Source organism: Mycena indigotica, assembly GCF_014461135.1.
Source record: "Mycena indigotica strain 171206Taipei chromosome Unknown Mind.scaff0002, whole genome shotgun sequence".
Taxonomy (NCBI): domain Eukaryota; kingdom Fungi; phylum Basidiomycota; class Agaricomycetes; order Agaricales; family Mycenaceae; genus Mycena; species Mycena indigotica.
The window spans coordinates 2476871-2500006 of record NW_023503001.1 but is presented as its reverse complement, the minus strand read 5'-3'; the positions used below and the strand labels follow the sequence as shown (position 1 = coordinate 2500006).

General features: G+C 51.5%; 8 protein-coding genes across 8 annotated transcripts; 2 read left to right on the top strand and 6 right to left on the bottom strand.

The window, feature by feature from the left end:
• Positions 1–2670: 2670 nt before the first annotated feature.
• On the bottom strand, positions 2671–4431 carry MIND_00203200 (Winged helix DNA-binding domain-containing protein; the record flags this gene model as incomplete). The annotated part of the gene is made up of 3 exons (XM_037358931.1): positions 2671–3501; positions 3556–4089; positions 4147–4431. 3 exons carry the CDS (start codon positions 4429–4431, stop codon positions 2671–2673), a joined length of 1650 nt encoding a protein of 549 aa, XP_037224026.1.
• Positions 4432–5419: 988 nt separating this feature from the next.
• On the bottom strand, positions 5420–7399 carry MIND_00203100 (S-adenosyl-L-methionine-dependent methyltransferase; the record flags this gene model as incomplete). Its single annotated transcript, XM_037358930.1, has 10 exons — positions 5420–5575; positions 5629–5924; positions 5977–6031; positions 6079–6227; positions 6281–6510; positions 6593–6646; positions 6700–6823; positions 6903–6957; positions 7006–7080; positions 7136–7399. The coding sequence occupies 10 exons, from the start codon at positions 7397–7399 to the stop codon at positions 5420–5422; spliced, it is 1458 nt and encodes a 485-aa protein (XP_037224025.1).
• A 1166-nt stretch (positions 7400–8565) lies between these two features.
• Positions 8566–11298, bottom strand: MIND_00203000 (Polysaccharide lyase family 8 protein; the record flags this gene model as incomplete). The annotated part of the gene is made up of 10 exons (XM_037358929.1): positions 8566–9537; positions 9591–9731; positions 9784–9946; positions 9996–10039; positions 10089–10142; positions 10200–10385; positions 10432–10687; positions 10740–10920; positions 10976–11082; positions 11144–11298. The coding sequence occupies 10 exons, from the start codon at positions 11296–11298 to the stop codon at positions 8566–8568; spliced, it is 2259 nt and encodes a 752-aa protein (XP_037224024.1).
• Positions 11299–12341: 1043 nt separating this feature from the next.
• MIND_00202900 (p-loop containing nucleoside triphosphate hydrolase protein) lies at positions 12342–14951 on the bottom strand (the record flags this gene model as incomplete). Its single annotated transcript, XM_037358928.1, has 11 exons — positions 12342–12453; positions 12501–12689; positions 12742–13314; positions 13363–13625; positions 13685–13806; positions 13863–13982; positions 14034–14237; positions 14286–14318; positions 14372–14436; positions 14501–14607; positions 14655–14951. 11 exons carry the CDS (start codon positions 14949–14951, stop codon positions 12342–12344), a joined length of 2085 nt encoding a protein of 694 aa, XP_037224023.1.
• Positions 14952–15360: 409 nt separating this feature from the next.
• MIND_00202800 (Carboxylic ester hydrolase) lies at positions 15361–17584 on the bottom strand (the record flags this gene model as incomplete). Its single annotated transcript, XM_037358927.1, has 11 exons — positions 15361–15397; positions 15452–15833; positions 15887–16082; positions 16129–16324; positions 16374–16405; positions 16455–16637; positions 16690–16727; positions 16780–16833; positions 16883–17061; positions 17109–17358; positions 17416–17584. 11 exons carry the CDS (start codon positions 17582–17584, stop codon positions 15361–15363), a joined length of 1716 nt encoding a protein of 571 aa, XP_037224022.1.
• Positions 17585–17878: 294 nt separating this feature from the next.
• Positions 17879–19220, top strand: MIND_00202700 (Hydrolase-4 domain-containing protein; the record flags this gene model as incomplete). Its single annotated transcript, XM_037358926.1, has 6 exons — positions 17879–18302; positions 18347–18475; positions 18525–18553; positions 18602–18837; positions 18887–19080; positions 19129–19220. 6 exons carry the CDS (start codon positions 17879–17881, stop codon positions 19218–19220), a joined length of 1104 nt encoding a protein of 367 aa, XP_037224021.1.
• A 29-nt stretch (positions 19221–19249) lies between these two features.
• Positions 19250–20203, bottom strand: MIND_00202600 (uncharacterized protein; the record flags this gene model as incomplete). Its single annotated transcript, XM_037358925.1, has 2 exons — positions 19250–20134; positions 20183–20203. 2 exons carry the CDS (start codon positions 20201–20203, stop codon positions 19250–19252), a joined length of 906 nt encoding a protein of 301 aa, XP_037224020.1.
• A 1084-nt stretch (positions 20204–21287) lies between these two features.
• Positions 21288–23126, top strand: MIND_00202500 (uncharacterized protein; the record flags this gene model as incomplete). Its single annotated transcript, XM_037358924.1, has 8 exons — positions 21288–21494; positions 21543–21724; positions 21771–21915; positions 21964–22070; positions 22190–22421; positions 22469–22559; positions 22605–22822; positions 22875–23126. 8 exons carry the CDS (start codon positions 21288–21290, stop codon positions 23124–23126), a joined length of 1434 nt encoding a protein of 477 aa, XP_037224019.1.
• Positions 23127–23136: the final 10 nt, after the last annotated feature.

Here is a 23136-nt window from a genome sequence, read left to right as displayed (position 1 = left end):
TTACCATTTTGGGAAGCCAAAATCCACTTTTTGCTGTGACATACGAAAAAATTTCGTATAAAATCGGTTGTGTGACATGTGACATACGAATTGAATAAAATCTTACAGTAGTGCCACTTGTGCTGAATTGTGCCTTGGAGAGATTCATCAAGCTCTTGACGCATGGCAGTATGACATTTAGCAATGCCATTATTTTCACGACCAGTATCACTAAATGTGAGTAAAGGAATTGCTGCAAATATTTTAGATTTTTTCAGTAAAAAAATAATAAAAATCATAAAATAAAATAACATCAGAAAAAGAGAAGTATTTAAAAACTTACTATTCTCTCGCCTTGCTGCTTCAAGATAGTATCCAGTAACAAGAGCTGTATTCCGGTTGGTCCACCATATCTTGTTCCAATGAAATCGTCCGGTGTATGGATCCATTCCTAGATGCATATATAGGCCAAAGTACTTCCATTTGTCATGTTGATCAAAGGTCCAGATCTCCATTACACCTGCACTGTAAAAAACGTGAGCGTTTGAAGCGAGCACCATATCTCCGTGCAACAGCTTCTGGCTCAATAGTCCGCAGAATATCAAGTAAATCCTTTCTATAAACCTTTATCAGTAATTGAGCATAAATTTATAAATTAATTAAACTCAGGAATCTTAATACCGTGCTCCCATCGAAGCACAACCACCAGTGACCGTGCTCCCATATTAGGATATGCTGGTCGGAGGCTAGCAATGATTTGTGGCACATTGGCATATGCATTTGGCTGGTGCTTCTGCTGGTATGTGCCAAGCAGGTTAAGCCGCCGCCGTGCCCGGAAACAGCTTGAAACACTGGCATAGGTATGAGATGTTTTCCCTAAAGCCAGCCAGTACACAACTTACCTGATTGTATATGCCTTTCCCCGGAACTCAGGGTTCTTTGCAATATCCTCCTTTATTGCTTCTATCATGCGCTTATCACCGTACCCTCGAGTCCAGTAATGGTGGATCTTCGGATCAAGCCATTCACAAGGAGCTGGGAGCAGTATAAGGAGGATTTGCTGAATTTCACCACTGGGGGACCTACGAAGGGGCATTGCAGCTGGAAGTCAAAGGCAAGGTAGGCAAGGTAGATTGGCATTATCGATCGGGTACATTCGGTCCGTTTCTGATACTGATATATTATCTCCGGGGTCCTCATGTCAAACCCTGTCATCGCTGACACTCGGGTAACACCCGGCAACGCTGGCGGCATGTCAAAATCTGACATGACCACCTTCTGTTGCAATACACCTCTCTCCCGCTGCCGTATGACGCGTCAGATTCAAGCGCTCCAGCACTGTGCAATAATATTACACGGAAGTCCAAGTTTGGCGGTGTTCCGACTACCACGTTCCGCAGGTCCCGCGACGAGATGGTCGCCCATAGGATGAAGAGCACGACATGTGGTGGCTTTGAGTATCTCCAGCCCACGACGCGCCACGTCCGCCAATGTAGCTGTGAACGGCGCAGATTCACGCATTGTGGCACCATGATTGAGCTGCCTTGTTCGCGACTTGGCATGGAAATAGATGCTGCCAACGGAGTCAGCCTGAGGTATGCCGACGTCGACACAGCTCAATACCTGGGGTCGTGTCAACGGGATCTTCTCTCCGGCTGCATCGTATTCAGGTCGCTTGCGAAGTTTCCAAAGCGACACTGCTCGGAACGCTAACGGAAAGCAGCAGGCAACGAGTATCGAGTAGAATCACAGTACCAGCAGTGTCACTGTTACGCAGCTCTGGAATACAGGATTAAAGAGACTGGTCGATTCGATTGGATGGAGGGCAATGACAGGAAGGATCCCAAACGGACACGTAAGCTCCAGGCACGCCGCCCCGCCGCCTCGGTGATGCGCCAGAGCACCGACACGTCATCCTCAATCGGAGATTGAGCAGCAGCATTGAAGGATTCGCAAGCGCGCGCTACCTAGCTTGTGCCCTCATTTTTTTTCTCGTGCCACGCAATGGCATTACCAATGATTGATCCGACTTTCTTCTCCGCTCCCACTTCACTCTCCGCCATGATCTGGGCACGATCGCGCCTGCAGCCTTTTCTCCCCTCGACAGTTCATGTTTTGGCTCGCAGAGCCTGACTCCGACAGACGACTCCCGAAGAACGCGCTGTAATGGAACCCATATGTGTGTATTCAACAGGAAAACAAGTAGACATGGAGACTCCGAGACAAGCACTCGTGGCGATAGGTATGTGCTCGATAGCGATGGCAAGCGAAGCGGATACTGAGTACATATGCTACAGTTGTGTCTGCTGAGAGCGTTTTTGGGGGATGTGGAATGTACAGTGGGGAGAGCGGAAAGTGAGCAAGTGAGGAGAGGAAGACGATTTCAAAGCATGGTGGACAGCGAGAAAAGGGTGCGTACAAATGGTTGTGGTCAGAAGAGCATGTTGACAGATCTGACGAGCAGGAAAATGGCAGAGAAGTGAGGGGAAATCTGGAGTAAAGATGGGAGTTGTTTCGACCTAGTGCGTTATCCAGCAAAGCATTGGAAATGAATCTTGAATCCATGCACAGATCACCGGCGCGAAGAAGTGTCTCCGCAAGCGGCCGGGCAACGTGCTAGACGACAGCATCGTTAATATCATGATATGGCGCCTAATACTCGGATTTGGAAGCAACTCACTTTTGTATAACTCACGACTGCCCACCCCCGCCTTGGCTTTGATAATGCCATTGCTTATCTTCCTCCTCGCCGCTTGGTGGTGTACCCCGTCCATGTCCGTATGGCTGGCCAAACTGGGTCGAATATGGCGCCCTCAGCAGTCTTGGATCCACTAGCTGTTGTTGATGCTGGCCACGAGCCGCATTCCCAGCTCCACCAGGCCGACTATGCATATCGCGACTTGACCCTTGCTGGAACTCTTGTGGGGTCCAGGAACGAGAATGAGCGAGCGTTCTGCGAGTCTCCTGGTAACCAGCGGGGTACGCGTTCGATTGAGAGGGCGGAGGATGGGAAGGTGGTCCATAAAGATTCGCTGGCGCGGGTTGATGGTATCCGCGATGGTAAAGAGGCCCTTGCGATGGTGCACCGAACCCGTCGCTAGAACGAGAGCTCTGGCTACCTGGAGACGGTGTCGGAGATGGAGAAGGCTCCTGTTTAATGCGAGCGACAGTGTCGACGTAGAGGTGGTGGGCGTGCTGGGCTTGGGGATGGGCCAACGGCTCCTGGATATATCCTCGATATACTGGTGGCTGGGAAAGCTCTTGGTGGTGCTGGTATCGCTGCGGCTCGTATTGCTGCTGCTCGTATTCACTGCCGCTCGCAGATTCGACGTCTGTCTCGCCTGTTTCGACCTCACCATCGGAACCATCTTCTTCCTCCCCGGGGCGGCGTTTACGCTGCCGCTTGGTTCCTTCTCCCCTCGAATAATCCAAGGTCCAGTACCCTCCCTTGCCGGATTCCTGGACTGGCCGGTCAAGGTGTCGAAAAACCAGGTGCAGCGACAGGGCATGCCGAATCGAACGCTATAGGCCGTTGAGCACCGGATATTACCACGAAAAAAAGAACGGCAAACGCACCTTCCACGCAGCGTTAGACGGCCCCGCCCGGAAAAACTCATACCGCCCTTCAATCGCTGAGTATATCTCCCTCAGCGTCAATCTCTTCGTCTCGCTCTCGTAGATTGCGACCTGGACAAGAAGGGGGAGTGGCACGCTCGGCCTCGTATCTGCCGCGTAGTCCGGCAAAGCGGAGAGGGTGATGGGGACGTTTTCGGGGAGATTCAGCTTGCGACGGAGGATGGGAGCCGGGTCTGGGCCCGGCATCGGGACTGGGGGAGACTGGGCAAATGGCTCGACCGGCTGGTGAAAGGCGGCTGGCGGAAGGGCGGTTGGCATTGACGGCGACGATTGAGACCGAGCTGGTGCTCGTGTCAACTCTGGGGCCGTGCCCGCTCGACGAGAACCGCCCTGTTGCATGGGGAACGAGCTCTGCCGGGCCTGAGATTGGGAAGGATGAGGATGAGAGGATGGCGAGTATGGTGGGAGAGGAGAGCCAGCCGGGAGCTGGTGCTGGTGCTGACTATGATGGTAGAAAGCATGTTGTGGGTAACCCTTGGGAAAAAAATGTCAGTACCCACAAAAGCCAGTGGGAAGAGCCAAGGAACACACCTCTGCATAGTCGCGGTTTCGCGGGGGAACGTACGGTGCATCGTCGGTATACCGTCGCTGTGGTCGTTCTCGCTGGCCGCCGCCTTGGCTGTGATGTCCGTGACCGGTGTGCCCGCCCGGACCCCCTCCCCCGCCTGCTCCAGCTCCCTGTCCAGTCCCCCCAGGTGTGTCTTCGGCAGCATGATACAACTGCACGGGCCCCGACCAGACGGTGGCTGTCCGACTCCGAGTCAGGGTCGGCGAAGCATTAGCATAAAAAGAAGCTGCGAAAACGGGATCTGCCATTCGATGCTGACTTTGAAACTACAGCGTCAAGCAGCCCATGGTAGTAATTGAGAACCAAAAGGCAAAATCGACGCCCCGAGGCCGGAACATGTCCGTTTGCAGGATGCATACGGGCAGCCAGGGTAAATACGCGATGATGCACGTGGCGTTTGTGGGCCAGCCGGCAACGAATCGGGGATCGGCAGCAGATTGAAACACGATGATGGCACGAGGAACAGCAAAGGCAAAAGGTTAATGGGTAAGGGTCGCATCAATAACGTCAGTAAAGGATACAACAGAGATAACTGTGCCCGGGGCGGGCCGACGTACATTCGGGATCAGTTGTAAGCACCACGTTGCGTGCTGTGGGCGCGCGGGAAGCAAGTAGAGACTCGAAAGAAAGAAACACCAGTTGGGTCTCTTGAGGGTCTGTAGACGTCGCCAACACGCCGTCTTATATACCTCTCCCCCCGTTTCTGTGACATTCAGGTGCGTAACGCCTGAATCGCCTTTCGCGGCAATTCAGAAAACGAATGTACACAATCCAAATAAGCGGATTGCTGATGAACCCGTGGGACTGCCAACAGTGATCGCTCTGCGAAACCTGCCGATGATTATGGGTCCACATCAGACAGATTCCCATGTCAATGCACTACCATATGTGGTGAAGTGAAGAAAAATTGCCTTTCCTGGCGATTGTAGTGTAGGGCTGATTTCATAACTGTGAGGGGCGGATGACAGCTCGCATCAGGCGGGACTGTGTATTCTACTCACGCTCCGTCTTTCACGATACAAACTTGCTGAGCGGCAGGCGTAGAATCCCCCCAGTACACAGAACATTGAGATACATACAGAATATTGTGTTTCATTGGCCCTGCCTCCGCCTAAATATATTAGACATCATCCTTAAAAGGTTATAAAGTCGAAATATTTTACGGAGTAAACATGGAATATTAGGATGAGATTGGACTATAGTATGCAGAACACAACAAGACGTATGAAATCCTCCCTAGTTCAGATTGGCCACCTTCTTAGCCTCGACGCTCTTGATATACGCGCTGTCCCCTCCCTGACCGTGTATTCTGACCACTTTCCAACCGACGCTGGCGAGCAATCCCATGAAATGTGCCGCAGTTCGTGTTTGCGAGTTCGTAAGTAAGAACATCTAGATGACAGGATCAACACAAAACTCGCAGAGGAACGTTATCGACGACATACCGCGAAGTCGACGTTGTATGCCATATCATTCGCCCCGCCGTAGTTTGGTAATAATGGCTCCGGTGCTTCCGGCAGCGCCGCGCCGGGGATGTGGCTGGTCGTCGACGTCTCTGCGTTTTCCCGACATGCTAATGGCATGACGATGTCAAGCACCAGGAGCGTGGTGTCTGGCGTTGCGGCGTCCCAAAGCCGTGAAAAGATCTCTTTGGCGTACTTGTCGGCCCAGTCCAAAGATGCGTGTTTGATAACAAACACGGAGGCGGATATTTGAGGCTGCTCGGAGAAGAAGTTGTGGACTGAACGAGTATACGATAAGCATTCATCTATTATGAAGGAAAAAGGACAAACGTTGGAGCTGTACACGGCCGGAAGTCAGCGCGTCAGGCATTCGCTCCTCCCACATCTAAGACGATTTTAAGTAACTACTACAATGAAGGAGAATAGAACTACCTTTTTCGCATGCCCAAGAACGGCCTCTTGATCTTGCAGAACGAGTTTCAAGTTGGGAAAGCGCTCCGCCAGAGCAAAGCATGTTGTCCCAACGCCTCCGCCGACGTCAACAACAACAGCTCCTTGCGGAAGTGCAGCCCAGTCGTAAGCTTCGTTGTCATTAGTAGCAAATTCGCTCCGCGGAAGATGAAAACCAGCATACAGTTGACAATCGCATTCGGGGGCTGGAAGCCCAAGATACCCTGCATCGCAATGTCGAAACGACGCGCCTTCGTTTGAACTTCGGGTTTGGCAAAGTAGGCCCACATTGTCTCGCCCCGTTCGAGCTTCATAGCGCGTGCAAACGGCGACAGACTCGGGTCGCCTTCAGCGGGATCGCCGTCGCAAAGTGTCTCCCAGGCATTGGCGGATGCTTTGAAAACTTCGTCAAGACTGTCAATGTCAGTCAGTATAAAAGAAGCCGACTAAACACAACGCAGAAGGAATATGACCGTTGACGAGAAGAATAACGCACTGGTGAGCTGCAACCGCGGCGAGGCCCGAAGTTGCTTCGTACTTGGTGTCAGGACTGGCAGATATGAACATAAGCGCACAGCCGGTCGACAGAGAAGCATTACACACCTCTTGAGGATCTCTTCGCTCGATTTTCCGGTGTCCAGCATACTTGAGAGCCGCGTATTGGCGAATACATTGGGAGAGACTTCGCGATAAACGTGGTGCGTTGCAAGGTAGCGTAAGAAACGTGCTGGAATGAGATCAGATGAAGTGGAGTGGACGTCGAGTTGAAACAGAGATAGAAGGAGTAATTTCAAAGAAACACGAACCGAGTTTGTCTGCGTCCTGTCCATTCTTCGCGGCTATTTCGGAAGTGCTGAGACCCTGTAAACAATGTTGTTTTGAGCGGTCCGAGCGTAACGACAAACATACCTCAGGGCCAGCTTCACGCAAGATCTCGGTTACACCTGACTCCAAACAGATGCGCAACGCGGCCGACTTGAAGTGCTGGAAAGGGAGGCGTTGGTGATGGCCAAATGGTTGAGGGAAAACGAGCACGAACCCCGTCAACAACACGGAAAATCGAAATTTGAGGGGGTGCAAGGATTGCGTCAAGATGGAGTGCGGCAGCGCTGACGATCCTCGCAGCTTCGGCGGCTTCTGGGATGGCTCTGAATGCTTCTGACTCGAGGCTGAACGGTGTGTGGAGGTCAGGAATTGGGGCAGCGGCAGCGGCCGCGATACATTCTAGGCGCTCGACGTTCTCGGTGAGCAAGGAGAGTAATTGGCGGAGAGGGCTGGGTTGTTTCGACTTTGCAGAGTCCATGGTCGTTCGGGATACACTGGAAACCCTGCATAGGAGTGTTTATATATCGGTGGAACAACCCGATAATGATAACGCTTCGCATTAGGTCCTGTAAGGGTCCGTAATCAATCCGGCGGGTTGGACATGTGTCTCAAAAACGGCGCCGCTAGTCGTGTTTTGGACGAGCAGGAAGCTGGCTGCGAGGCTGTTGCGACGACCAAGCCGTGATATAGAGCTAATGGACCGCGTTAGCGATGTCGAAGCGAAGCCTGGGCCATACCGTCAGGTATCAGGTGAGGTGAGTTATCCAAGTGGGGCAAGCTAGTCGTGTCGCGAATCAGCCTGGAGATGCGAGGCGCAGCCAGATGAAGAAAGAACAATACTGGTGCAATAGAAACGTTAACGTTGGGCTTTGTATGCCAATTCTGCACGATAGAAGAGAAGATGAGCGGAGAAGGAAAAGAAGCGTGGGAATGAATACGTCAGAGGCCGAAGATCTTCATGATTGATTAGCGAACGGATTTGAGCCTAACGTGAGTTCGATATGAGCGGGCATGCGTTTGATATTGTCTTCTTCCATTCGAGAACTCCATAATCGTTCACGATAATGAGTGGCTTCACGACAAATTATCCAACACGATACTGTAGCATTTTATTCAGTTCGTATGTCACGTGTCACAGTAGCTATAAAATTCGAAATTTTTTCGTATGTCACACCATTTTGCTCAAAATCCTCTCCCAAAAAGGCAATTTATGACATTTCCGGGCGCCTCCGGCGCCAAGAGTTTCCTAATTAGGAAATAATTCGAATTGATATTTTCGTATTGAATGTCACACCACTTTTGGCATTCGAATTGAATAAAATACAACAGTACCTATTCCGATCCATCAGAGGAACAAACCCTTTACTAGATGTACTAGGCTACACTTGGGATCGGATATAGCCGTCCGAGGACTGCACCGGCGGTCCAGTCATCTAACGCCATTTCAAAGATTTTTAGCGCCGCTACAACTTTCAAGTTGGACCCACATAAGACTTGGTATGATAGCCGCCTTATCTACTTCCGCTAATTTCGAATACTATGGAAGAAGGATTGTTGAGATCAGTACACGACGCCAATAAACACTGGTTAGTAATACTGTCTGTATATGTGCTAGAGTAGTTTAAAGAAATCCGAAATGCATTCCTAAGGCAAGGCCGCACTGACACTTGCCCCCGCCATCCCGCCCGTCGGCAACGCGATATTCACCACCCTACTTTTCACACTACCCCATCCAGCCGGTGCAGTCCCGCTCAATAACGTGAAGTTGAGTACCAGTGGCGCCGTGATCGTCTGTGTCGGATCAGCAGCCCAAACCGTCCAACTATCCATATGCAAAATCAACGCCGAATTCGCATTCGCCTTGACCTGTATGCTCGCAACGCCGCTCTTCTGCGACGGAAGTGTGAACGTCGATCCGGCCGCGGTCCAGAACGCGATGTAAGCAGTATTATGCGCGACGTCGATCAGTGCCGAGATCGACCCGTCGTTCCGCACAACTTGTAAAGCGCTTGGCTCCGCAGCGGCCCGCGCGGCGAACTGCGCCTGTGTCGTGCCGGGGTACATCGCATAGGTCGCAGATTGGCTGATGTCGTGATGCGGCAGGTAAGCAGTGAACATGTCGACAGTATTTGGTGCCGCTTTCGAGCTCCCGATCGCCTGCCAGTTTCCGGTCTTCGGCCCGAGGGTGACCGACAGCGAGGTCGCAGGATTGGTCGCGTTGAAGGTGTATCCTGTCCCGGCATGCCACAAGCTACTTGCGCCTGTGACATTTGCACTCGCAGATATGGTGTTTCCGTTGACAAACACGTCGCCGCCGCGCACCCGTTGGTCCAGCACGCTATACACCGGCGCGCTTGTCGTTGATGTGATTAAAGCGATCATGACAAACACGATGTCGCCCTGGAGGAAGAAGTATGTCTTGCGCCACGTCATCGCACGCGTCGTTGGGTTATCGTACCGCATCGCCGCCATGCCCACTGTCCCATCTGAGACACCGCCAACGTATGGCTGGATCCCAGACTTGCGCGCAGTCGAGCAGCTCAGCGGAGTTGCACCATAATCGACTGTGATTCCAGGGATAAGGTTCCAGTCCCAGGCGGAGAAGACATCCTGGTACTAGTAACACAAATATCAGTCTTGTCAATATCTATTCGAAGAAAAAAGTGCACCTCATTGCCTGTGGTATACGTGTACATGGCCCCATCCGCGAGATGAAAGCCCAGCATGTTCTGGTTGTTCACGCATTCCGTATTCTGCGTGCGCTTGCCATACATCTTCAGCGTCACCACGTAGTTACTTCCCCGATGGACCTACCACATAAGATCAGATAACGGCAGATAAAGATAAGATAAGTGCACAGACCATGTAATCGTTGGTGTAGAACATCCGATTTCCGACGAGGCCGCCGGGATTAACCCCGGTGCCCGTGTTAAGCGCGTTGAATACGCTCGTGATGTCGCTCGAGCCCCACAGACTGCCAAGAACCTGGAATTCCGTGATGTTCAGCTCGGTATCAGCGGCTTGTCTTGTTTGACGGTCATTACAATGGCGAGACATTGAACAAGGGCACATACTGTTTATCCGACACAGGCTGTGCGATATTCCTTCCAATAACTGTCTGCTCAGAGTCAGCACTCAACTCCAAACTTGACGATAGACGATCGCACATAGTCCCAATGAAGTACGTTAGTGACTGTGTTGCGGAAGATCATCCACCAATCCTTGCCGCATCAATCAGCAAACGCGATAGGGCAGTGAATAGAAGGGAGTCGACATACTGCGGTCAACAACGCTGTAAACGCAGCCATTGAGGAAGAGGTGGCTTGGAACTGTGTCCCGCCAGCGGCAATCTCGAGGTTAAACACGTCATCAGCATAGTCCTTTCCATATGCCCCGTTATACAAGAGGCCGGCATGCTGTCCGAACGCGCCGTCGGCCCGGATCCCGTCTGCGGCAACTGCGTTCTGCACCTGCAGATCACTGTGCGCCGCGGCGTACCCCCGCGCTGACCACGCTCGCGTTAGCCGAGAACAGGCCGAAGTCGATCCCGATGGATGCAATGTCAAGCAGGTTTGCGCCGGTGATCGCCGATACGCCGACAACGCCGGTTTGCAGTGTGTTAAAGGCGCGCGAGGTCATGCGCGTGCATCCGGCAAGCTCAGCCGCAGAGAGACCGGTAGATGATGATGGCGGTGTGTTTAGCGAAAGACAGACTTGTCCGACCCATTGCGGGATAAGAATGACATTTGAGAACCAATTGGTATTCCTGGAGGAACTGGAGTCGGCACACACACACAGGGAGATGAAAAGTGGCGAACCATAGCCCTGGAGTTCCGCACTGACATGCTGCCGTGCCGCCCTGATCAAGACACGCAGGTGTAGTGAAGTCATTGTTGAACCAAAAGATCATTGCCCTTGATGCTGCGGCACGGAGCGTGGTGTCGCCTGTCCAGTTTGCCGCATTCTTGAATCCCCCATGGAATGCCGACGCGAACGTGTCTGTCGGGAACCAATTAAGAGGGAAAATAAGTAAATTCTAATAGATATCACTGACTGATCCGCGACCAATGCGTCTGTGCCGGCCAGCTGCTCGTGCTCGCGCTACAGCCGGTGGTATAGTCGACGTCCGGCCAGGTGCCGTCAGCCTGGAGACTCGAAATCCTGGCAGCCCGGCATCACATCAGAAGATGAAGAAGCCGTATGGTCACTTGCAGATGCTCACCAGGTCGCGATATTCGCCGCACCCGTCGAGGAGCCAACGATATTCGATAAACGACGCTGGCGCACGATGTCGATGTCGCTTTGGCCGTGCACAAGCAGCGGAAAGAGCGTGACCGCAAGCGCAAAAGAAGGGGCCGATGCGGTAGAGAGGCGCATGGCTGAGGGTGAACTTGAAGCTTGCTGGGCCAACAAGCTCTGGAGACTCTCTTTATAACATACGGCCAGACGCCAGGCCAAGTCACCACGCCCGAAGTGGCAACCTCGCGAGAACTTCGTTGTCTTCTCCCAGGTTGCGGTTCGCACGCTGATATTAGAATGTGGGGAAAAATGCTGGTTTTCGCTTGATTTTCGCATCGCGTCCGAAGCGCGCCATCAGATCCGCCCCCGTCGAGGCCCGCTGAAGATGCAGGCTGAATCAACTGGATGAACCTCGTCGTAAATTGGTCGGTGCTGCAATATCCACTGGGAAGAAAACATTGAAGAAAACGAGGCCTTCAAGTTGATAGCGCCCGCATTTCGCAGATAACCTCTTCGATATCAACACACCAAAATCACGGATTTGAGACTCGGAGATGACTCACCGTGTTCGTCGGGCGGCCTCTGCCCCCCGCCAAGCCGTCGAAAGCTGGCGTTGTCCGCTCTGCCCGAGTGTGAGTCATCCTTGCGCCGGCATTTCGTGCGTAAGTAAACCGCGCTGAATAGTCATTGACTTTGAATGATGCTCGAGATCAACTCGAGATTGAAGAGCGGTGGCAGAAGACGTGCCAAGAACTAGCGGCGGACAATGTCTTCCGTGTTGCCGAACGCGAGCTCGTACAGAGTCATCCAGGAACCATGGGCACAGTCAAACTGGACACAATAAGGTTCATGATAGCCTGAGGATAGAAAAGCGCGCGGTTTGCAAGTCATTGAGTTTCGACTCCGAGATCTGTGAATGATGTCGTCCAAAGAGCTGGTCCAAGCGGCTGGTAATGACTCGAAATCTAAGCGCGAGTCGATATAGCGGGCTTGCGAGACGCAACCGATGCGGGTTGATTCGGCCTTGGTAAGAACAGTGAGAGGCAAACCTGTCGCTGTCACATCCGAGTCACTGACTCGATAACCGAATGTGCACGTTCGATTCCCTCAAAAGCCACTAATTACAATACTTGATTTGATTTTAACCCCGACTTTGTGAGAGAGAATACATCATTCGTATCTTATTGAGTAAATGCCTGAGCTTGCACATTATAGAGGGCCGCATACTCCCCGCCCAGTTGAATAAGCTCCTGATGTGTACCGACCTCCGCGACCCTGCCTTCCTTCATACATCTGGCAATACGTCAGTGCGACGATAACAGAGACAGGATGCAACACACATAATGACATCTGCATGTTTTGTCAGATGACCAAACCGATGGGTCACGAATATCTTTGTCATGCCCTGGCCCGACTCGCGCAGCCGTTGGAAAAGCTCGAACTCGCCGAGGGGGTCAAGCGCACTAGATGGTTCGTCCACGCAGAGCAGCTTGACACCTCGTAGTTGCAGGCGCATGAAAGTACGAGACCTATTCCAGAATATTAAAACAAACATTAAAACTTAAGAAAAAAAATGCATACGCAATTAATCGCTGCTTCTCTCCACCAGAGACATCTACCCGCTTGTCAATATTTCCTATGAATTCCTTGGTATCCTTGTGTCGGTTATTATCCAGGCCCTGCTCGGAAACTGTTGACACCGGCTCTAACACGGTCAAGTCTCCGTCCTTCAGTCGGTCAATCAGCTGTGTCGCGCCGCCGGCCGTGGCCGCCTCCCTCACGCGGACTTGGTCAAAAGAGGACTGCCTGCCCGTGTAGTTGTCCAAGTCGGACACCGAGCCCAGCCCGATATTCTCGCGGAGCGGAAGAGGGAAAAGTTGGTGATCTTGGGCCAGGTGCGCTTGCGCCCGACGCAAGTCGCCCAATTTGTACTCCTGAATTGGCAAGCCGTCAATGAGAATGACAGAATCAAGCTTCTCGGAGTTGCTTGCGTTGTTGACATCGTATAGTCGCGCAAGGAGCTTGATAAACGTAGACTTTCCACTCCCGTTGACCCCGACAATAACTGCAAGTGCTCCCGCAGGGATGGACACAGAGACATCAACCAACGCGTTGCCGTGAGATTTGCTTCCGGGATAAGTAAAAGAGATGTTTCTAACCAAACCATAAAACAACAATGAAGGAATTGGGATTGGCACAAACTTGAGCTTTATGTCCATCCCCTTCGAGTTAATCCACTCCCACTCTGGTCGCGGGTATCTCTTTTCGCCGTCGATAACAAGATTGGTCACGTTGTCGACGTCGTAGAGGGTCTTGATGTCAGTTATGCATTTCGCTGACTGTCCGAATTCGAAGAGCAGCATCCCCACGGTACTACGCACACTCGCCGCGTATTGCGTGAGAAAAGCAATCGAGGCCATGGAGAATTTGGAGGGCTCCAAGAATGCGGAGACAGCCCAGTAGATCTATGGGAGATGATATATATGGGCAATCTTTCAATAAATAGTCAAGACTCAAGACCTACCATAGGCAGCTGATCTACCACTGCAGAGGCCATTGTAACGAGTAGGCTCGTTTGGTTGGCGTATTGTATCCATGCGTGCTCCGTTGGCGTAGTACCCAATGCGTTCCGCGCTCGGCTATATTCTATATTTCAGAATCAATCGATGCGTGTGATCGATGGAGATAACCTGAGAACCCACCTGAGCCTATCCAACCAGCCATCCCACCAAGAACAACGTCCGTCCGCGCTGGTCCTGTGGTCATTTTCTTCAACGCCTGGAGTTTTTTATATGACTCGTTGTCGGAGTAAATGGCATGAGCTGCGCGATTGAGTTAGTCGCCAAGGAAGAAGTGACAATCGGCAGACATACGGACAAAGAACAGCGCCCTTTGCGCCTTTAGATTTATCAACGGATGCAGGAGGCTGATTCCCGTGAAAATATATCCGCCATTCCTCTGCTGCGAAATGAAAATCATCTCGCTCAAGAGGACCAACAGTTGCATGCTCATGTCGCATAGTACTTCGAAGGCCATGAATGCTTCTGCAGGGTTTGCGCGGGATGTATTTCGCGTGTCTCGTACAATCAGTCAGCTGGACATACAAAAACAGAGAGAAGGCGTACCCTCTGACGTCGGAATATCCAAACGAAGGTCGGCTTAGAAACGGCTTTTTGAAGACGACAGTTACGAGACAGAAAGTGTGGCTTACCACGAAGGAGTATATCTTGAAAGTGTAAAGTGATTCGGGATTGGAGCCTGGGCATTAGGAATGCTCTAGGTGACGGCTTAGCATTCACAAATCACGATCATAGTCATCGAGCAAAGGTTTATTGCATACCGGATCCACTTGGTTGCTGCAACCGTCACAACACATAGTAGGCGAATCGAGATGGCGGAAGCCATAGTCCACGCATCCAGTCTGCCGTCTCGAAGACCAACCTCCACCTATACACAGTTGGTGACCTTCCAACCCCAGATTTAGCCTGACTTACCACAACCAGCAGTTTGCTCGCCGCCCAGAGCAACAACACATTCTCCAGCCCAGCCCACAGCTTGATCGTCAAAAATACGCCAGTTAGCACTGGGTTCAGTTTGTATATGTCACCGAAGAATCTTGCGACCGCTGGGTACCCGTCCGCAATAGCGGACACCATGGTCGTATTGAGCAAGTCCCAGAAGACACGTCGTGCAGAACTGAATCCTGAGCCGCTGCCCTTAGAGGAATCTTCGGGCAGCAGAACGCGCCATACGCCCAGTTGCAAGCTGTGGGGTTTAGAGGAAGCAGCCATGGTTGTGTCATTGCCACCAGCATCAGCGTTAAAAATGGACCAGAAAAAGCTGTGCACTGGATGACAGATCGGAGTCTGTCGACCATGTGATCTTATCGGGTTCAGCGCGCGCCGGTTTGAAGATATTGAGTATTGGTGGCATCTAAATCTAAATGGAAAGCTGATTCGGATTTGTGAAGCTGCTCAATGATAAATTCCGCGTGTGACCGCACTAGAACTTGATTGAATATGGAAGGAAATATGGCGAGGCTTCTCCAGATATTTGACAGACAGCGAAGCCCTGCCAATCGACCAGGCGCTTCTGAAAGGCGGTGCACGGCGATGGCAAACGTATACAGAAGAGCACTGGCGATTGAATTACCAAGAAATTATTCGACTCGTGCTACTTCGGCTACGTAGAGCAAAACTATCATTGGCCAATATATGCTCCGACAGAGGCCCAGAATCTGGGTGGATCGTGTCAAACAAAAGCAGTTGTCCCCAGCGTAATATGCACTCACCTGCAACGTTCTAAGACTTGCTTATCTGTCTCCCGCGCATGTATGAACGGCCGTTGTCCGCTGACAGGCCCATCGGTCCTGTTAAAAACCATCTCAATCGGCGATCTGGTGCTCCACTTTCGCCAGTGGGGGGTGACAGTGCTAACTGCATTGTTTGGATTGCCGGAAGAGACATATGCAGTGAATCCCTTTGCGAACGCGTCGATGAACACGGTGTTGTTGAAGAATTCGGGGTAGTTAAGCACGGGAACGTCAACCACAAGGGAGGGGAAGTAGTATTGCAGGTCGGTTCCGTGATGTCCCGGGGGAATGGCAAACACGCCTCTGTAGGCAGAACCGGGAAAGGCTTGGGCAAGACCATATGCAGGGCAATCGAAAACGGCTGTTCCGCTATGAGCAAATTCGTTCTATAAGATGATGCTTGTTGCAACCCACTTTCGCCATAGAGCGCGATAATCTTGTCGGCAGTCGAGCCGACATGTGCGTAAAGGCTCTCGATTCGGGGTCCATATTCGAGCGGAAGGTTGGGGAAAACTTGGAATGCATATCGGGAAACGCTAGTCGCAACAGGAAAACTCGTGTTCACGAACAACCACCCTTCAAAGGCAGTCGCGACGGTGAGCAGCGATTTCTGATTAAAGGTTAGTTGGGAACTTGGTTGCACCAAGACTACTCACTCCGTTGACCTTTCCGGCATTCAACGCTTGTATCGGGCCCTCTTGGATCAAGGAATCCGGACCGGGACCCTCAACCACTGGACCAAATGCATAGACTCCGGGAAAGGTGTATGCGTTAAGTTCCACGTCTATTGTGTGGAGCACAGTCGCTGGGACTTGTCGAAGACATTCGAGTGTGTCGTTAGCGTTGGTACAACTGACCAGACAATAAGTTTTCCCGCAAAGCGACTGAGAATATTGCATACTTTGCCTGAGATACGACGGAATCGTATATAAACTGCAGGTCTAGTCAGCTATTTTGTCCGAATCGTACAAGAGGAGCATACCTGAGGAATATGCTCATCGTAGCGATACTGGGAGGGCGTGAAAGGCGAACTCGCTATAGCGTATTTGAACAACGGGGGATTGGTCTTGCCCCCATTGGCGATGACCTGTTGTAAAATGGCACCTCCCCCCGCAGACTCGCCCCAGATCGTAACATGATCTGGGTCACCGCCGAACTGAGAAATCTGGAAAGGGTTCAATAAAACATTTTTGCGCGATATATCAGGTCGTCCATACGTATTTCTGGACCCATCGAAGAGCGAATTGTTGGTCAACTATATGGATGCATGGTCAGAGACAGTTTCCTCAGAGGACATAAACACGTACGCAACGCAACATTCAGGTTTCCATTAGCCTTGACCTCTGTCCCTGCGAGAAAGCCTAGAGGTGGTGTTAGCACGAAAAAAAAGAAATATCGACTAGCGCCCACCGAGAAGAGCAAGACGATACTGAATGACGACGACCACAATGTCTTCATCAGATTCCTCAATGAGGTCGCTCCCGCGAAACTGGCTGGACGACCCTGCGAGATACCCGCCGCCATGGATCCAGACAACGACCGGGAGTTTGTATGGTGTGGTCCCAACAGAATTGCTGGGATAATAGACGCTTGAAATGTCAAGAAATGAACGCTGCAATTATGTACTATAACATACCTCAAGAACAGACAATCTTCGTCGGAGACATTGGTCGCGCCACGCTTGTGAAGATGCTCGAGTGAACGTTGACTCGGAGTTGCCGATAGCTGCGACGGGTTGGAAGAAGACGTGGTCTGATTCTCGCGGAAGGGGTTCGTGCTGAGCAGGCCTGCTACTTCGATTTGCCAGCATCGCGGGGGTTGCATAGTAGCTTGTTGGACACCCGAGACGGAGGCTGGTGCTTTTGGAGCCCGGAAGCGACCATTACCTATGATTTGACTCGGAGTTAGCATTGAAAGGAGAACTCAAATGAGTAAACAAGTACCGGTCGGTGAGGCTGCGTAGCGCACACCCAAAAAAGACGTGATATTCGTCGCAGGGTCGACGGAACCTTGGTATTTGGCATAGCCGAGGTCGACCATCGGAGCAGAAGGTGCACCGAACGCAGAATTTAGAAGCACTGCTGCCAGGAATGATAATTTGAAGAGACCCATCGTTGCTGAAGTACTTTTTGGTGAGTTGTTGGAGCTGGGAAAGAAACGGGAAGTTCTTCTTGCTTATATACCTACGAGATGGGACGGGGCCGATAGCGAGTCATTGGCATCCCTCTTCGTAGGTTGACGGCATATTTTAAATCTTCAATGCTTCGTGAGTTTCGTCCAAAAGCGTCGTTGCGCAAGTAGCGGGTGGACTTGACCCTAGGTAAGGCTAGGTGAAGCTGTGCACAGAAGTCACTTGAAATAGGCTGACCAATGGCCTTAGTGAGGACGGAACCAGGACGGAACCGAATGTGGAACCGAAGCAAAGTCGAGAATGGCCAAGCGCTGGCAAGAGATGACATCAATCGTGACGGGCCGGCCTGTGTCAGCAGTACAGAGTCAGCAGATAGGAGTGACAGCCCGGATTTAACTCTTGACACCCACCATGACTTTCGAAAAAACCTACCTGAAAATTCCTTCTGCAACGAAAGGATGGGATCTCGATGCATGGCAATACCTCCCCATATCATCCTCGAGCACGCGACTGCCCGTCATCGTTATGTATGCTTTTTCCGTCGCACATCCGACGCGCTCGCCAAGGCTGAAATTCATCCAGGGCTCACGGTCTCTCCGCGGATAAGACGATGGGACTTGAAGCATACGGGGAGGCCTTTTCGACGGCGGGATATGGGTGCATTGTGTTTGACTACCGCCGTTGGGGTACTTCTGGCCAGTAACTCTCCGTTTCCATTTTTCGCCTTGTTTACGACTTTGTAGATGGTGCGCCGCGGAACGTTGTGGTTGTAAAGGAGCAGCTGGAGGACTACCGCACTGTCATCAAATACGCGAGACAACAGGCGCAATTTGACCCGCAGCGAGTGGTCATTTGGGGATCCAGTTTTTCTGGTGTGTCTCGTTCCGATCATATCTGGTGCTGATAATGGCGCGAATCCAGGCGGGCACGCGATTACGCTGAGCACCCAGGTTGGTGTTTGGACGCGCTCTTCTGCTTGCCATGGCTGAATCTCGCAGCCTGCTGTCAATGCCTGTGCTGCTCTTGCCCAATGCCCTTACGCCGGTGTCTATCCTTCGAACCCATTCGGCTGGACCTATCTCATGACGGTTGCTTTCATGCTGCTGGATCTCCTTAAACAAGCACTTGGCCTTCCTCCCGCGTACATTCCTGCGGTTGCAAAGCCAGGTGCAGTAGGCGCGCTTACGAGTGAGGGCACCGTTACTGGGATGATGACCCTTGTATCACCTGAGTCGTGCGTAACTTCAAATTCACTTGTTAAATCCTCAGTCTGACGAGTTCAGGCAATACACCAACCAAATTTCTGCATCTTCACTCTTACAAATACCGCTGTATCAACCTCGCTCTAAAGCGAAGGAAATCGCTTGTCCGTTACTCCTCTTCGTTCCCACCAAGGACAACCTTTGTCTTCCCGCTGGTGCGAGAGAGGTCGCGGCCACTGCTCCAGAGGGTCGTTGCCAGCTGGTGGAAGCTGAATGTAGGTTTTTCTCTGTTCAAAAGAGACGACTTTTTTCACCAATTGTAGGCGGCCACTTTGACATTTATCACGGAACTTCGCACTACAAACAGGCTCTTACTGCGCAATTGGCATTCCTTGCAAAACATGTACCGCTTTGATAGTCCTTGTTACAACGATTCAAATAATTCTACTTTATTCTCAATTGTGCCACACTTGTAAACATCTTCCTGCAATCTGCTGAATGGAAGGTCACTAATTCGAAGTCGCGCCAATTGTAGTCGGGCAGCTGGGTTTTGATCAAGTGGCGGATGGCCCAGGCGAGGTAGTAGCCGACTTGACAGTGGGTGACCTTGCGATGAGCACAGTTGAGATAGAGGACGTCCTTCGTCTCAAGCAAAACCTCGTCCCTTGGGTTTCCAATAATGACGAAAGTAACCTCAACTGGTAGACCCGTGTTCTCCGGATGCCGCACCCATTTGCAGTGTGCATCCGAGATCTGGCTGATGCGACGAAACTCGAGCAGGTCGGCGATGAGAACATAGTGCTTCTGGCTGGATGGATGACGTGCGGCCGTGCTGACTGAGCGGGGCTTGTACCAGAAGTAGTTGACCATCATGCTCCCCTCTTCGACGGCGAAGTACGGCCCGTTCAAATTAATCTTGTCCGAGCCGGGATGCTTCATTTGCGTGTATTTAAAGTGGTCCGTGATAATGCATTCGGCGCATTCTGAAGACGGTGGGGCGGGAGAGGCGTTACCCGAGCCAAATTGGTGCAAAGAGAGAAGGGAATACGGATGGGTGGGGTGTTTCGACGGCGCGGAGTCGGGAAGGGTAGGAAGTGGAGGGAGCCCACGACGTTGTGCCAAGGACATAGGTGGTTGTGGTAAATGAAGATTGCTGTCCAGAGGAGAGTATTCAGCGACTGGACACCATGGGCGATATGCGGCAGTGGAAACGTGAGGCGGAATGGAGGGCTGAGTTGCGAAAGAGTTTGTAATCCTTCGTGCGAGATCGACAATGTTTTCTCCACAAACGAGTTTATCTGCGGGATAAGCCGCAGAGTTCTGAGAAGTCTAGGAGCCCATTGAATGCTGCGAGGGACAGATTTGACTGCCACTTACCAACTGGTTAGGATAGGACATCGATGAGGGGAATTCAAATGATTGGGAAGATAGCGGGCTTTTCGCGAGGTTTTATGGATCCAGAGTGCCGTTGCGCTTTGAACAGCAGGACAAACCACCATGGTCAAAGTGTTCAAAGCGCCAATTTTGAATGAACGTCGTCTTTGTCTATGCATGGTGGGTAAAGTTGGCATGGTAATGGGGAATAGTTGCTTGAGCCTTGAAGCTATTGCGCCCTCGAGAGCGCGAAGACCTTCAGTCCTTGACATTCTTGACCAAACCTTGGATGTGACGGGAGGCTTAGTCAGCGTCACCATCCCTAATCAAAACCCTCAAGGATGCAACCTTTAGATTGACCCGGTACACCAACGTGATAAGCTGTGGTGTGACGAGTGATGAGAAGCCCCCGAGTACCGTAAGCCACGTCAAGTCACACCCATGTCACGCGTCAACAAACCACCACCTATCTCGACGACTACTCCACCTCTCGCGACCAAAAACATACGCGCAGAATCGCCTCGACGAGCACTTCACGAATATGGCGAAATCTCATCGCTCAAGCTGCGGCAATACGTCTATATCTACCCTCAAAGCTTGTCCCTTCCCCAATTACCTCAAGACCAGCGCCGCTGTCGCTGGAAGCTCGTCCGTTGTGACGAGGGCCTGTCGGAACGCGTCTCCGTCGTGCCCCAGCAACGATACCATGCCTTACTCAGGCTTGGGACACGAAATTTCTTGGTGCAAGGCCAGTATGGTTCGTGCCCCATGAATGACTAAGTTTTTGGGCTGTTTGGGACACGAAGGCGCTGCGTAATTAGCCAGGGTGCGCGAGTATCGGCTTCCGACTATTTTGGGTGCCCCGAGGACTGACCGACATCTGTTTGGTAGTAACCTTCTCTATCAGTCGACAAACTCATCATTGCTCGGAGGTTAACTACGGCTGTTTAGGCGCATCAAATGTGCCGATGCGAAAGGGACACGGTACGTCGTCAGTCATACTTTTGGACGCGTTTGTTTACTTTTCTCACAGTCGCGCATCGCACACGGCTTGTGATGATGTTACTTGTGACATCTCCTATTTTCCCGTTTTCCTTCTCGACACACCATGTCTGCAACGTTTTTCACACTCAGCAATGGTGCAAAACGCCGCAAGACCTCTCATAACAGCACCTCACAGATCTGTGTCCAAGCCGGGTCAGCAACTGAAGCAGGGCCGACACCCACCCTCCCAAACCCGTTGAGCGATGCAAGAACACCGGGCTGGGATTCTGATGTGGCGGCTTGCATGGCCGAACATACCACGGAGATGGAGGTATTTTGTCTCCTACCTTCTCTGCGCTTGGTTGTTAACCCACCACAGGAAAATATTCTCATCAACATTGAACTTAGCGATGCAGATGCCTTAATGGAGCGCGCTGATGAATACATCGCCGCAAATCTTGACGACTTTCCCGAAGAAGATGCCAACGATTCGCTTGCTCAATTTGCGACCAAGATGGCCCGGAACAGCATCACCGATTCGACGCGCTCTTCCCATGTCCGGTATGCTATCCAGTGTATATCTTTCACCATTCTGAATCATTTACAGCATCATCAAGGCATTTATTATCTTCCATTTGCGTCGCAATCGAAACTGGGACCCGCGACAAATCAATGAAGATACCCCGCGTGATGTTACCCTGTATATCGCCCAAAAGTGCGGCCCGATGACGGAAGGGTATGAGGGTCGAAAGGTATGGGTAAATGTGTTCAACGCTCTAAGTTTGTACTAATCTACAAAGTTCTCGACGGCCGTTTCAACACGCGCAGCCCTCACGCTCTGGTATCGAAGCCTTCGGCCCCATGAAAGCTTAAACGAATGGCGCCTCGATGAAGGCTCAAATACTTGGTATGTTGCCGACTTTAAATCTGCTCTTGAACCGCCCACAAGGCTGAACCGCCCTTGGATCCCTTGTGTGGCGCTTCTTCCTCCCTCATTTACTACCCAATTATCTAATCACTATGTAGGCGTGGTCTTCCAACACGATCCCCATTCGTGTCGCGGTTCATGCTTGGTCTTGAGAAGACGAAAGCCAAGGCCGGGGAGATCTCACACTCAGCTCGAGCTATGCGTCTCGAAGACATGCATCGATTATATGAGCAATGTATCAAGAAGCCGTCCGACACCCTGAAAGCGGCCAAGAGTGCGCGGGACCGTGCTGGGGCAATGCAAGAGCAGCGTGCCGGTGTCGTACGCTATGTACGACTTGTTTACTTGACTTTGCACAGCCTAATCATATTATATAGGCCGCCTATCTCATCGCATGGCTGATGCTACTTCGGGTAGACGAGGTTGTAAATCTTGAGTTCGAGAATATTGAACATATCCCCGCTGAACGTAAGTCTGTTTGACTGATCTTTCTTTCTTTCTTACCGTCCACAGGGAAGTACTTCGATGTCAAGCCCAAGACGCGCAAAACAGCACAAACAGGCGTTGGCCATGGCTGGCGCCTCCATGCCAATGACAGCGACCCTCGAATCTGTCCAATGCGGGCATTAATCCGGCTGGCGATGGTCTACAAGTCATCGGGCATCCAATGGAGTGGGCCAATGTTTTTACAGGTTGCTGCATCTGGTGCAATACAGCAAGATCGTCCATTGGTCAGTTTCCATCATTCACTATCATTGCTCAGAGCGCTCATAGTCTATATAGACCTCAAGTGTCTTGAGCCGTGCGCTTAGTCGGGATCTGCAAAATCTTGGATACAGCACTTGGGCGCTGTACGGTACACATTCATTTCGACGAGGCGGATGTCAGTACCGTGTTGAGGTTCAGAAGTGGCCAATTGCACGCGTTGCGACATGGGGAGGATGGTCATTGCTGGAGGCAACAACAATGTTTCGTTACTTCTATTCACCAGACGATAACCACGAGCTTATGTACGATTACGATAGAAACTACTAATTGTATTTGT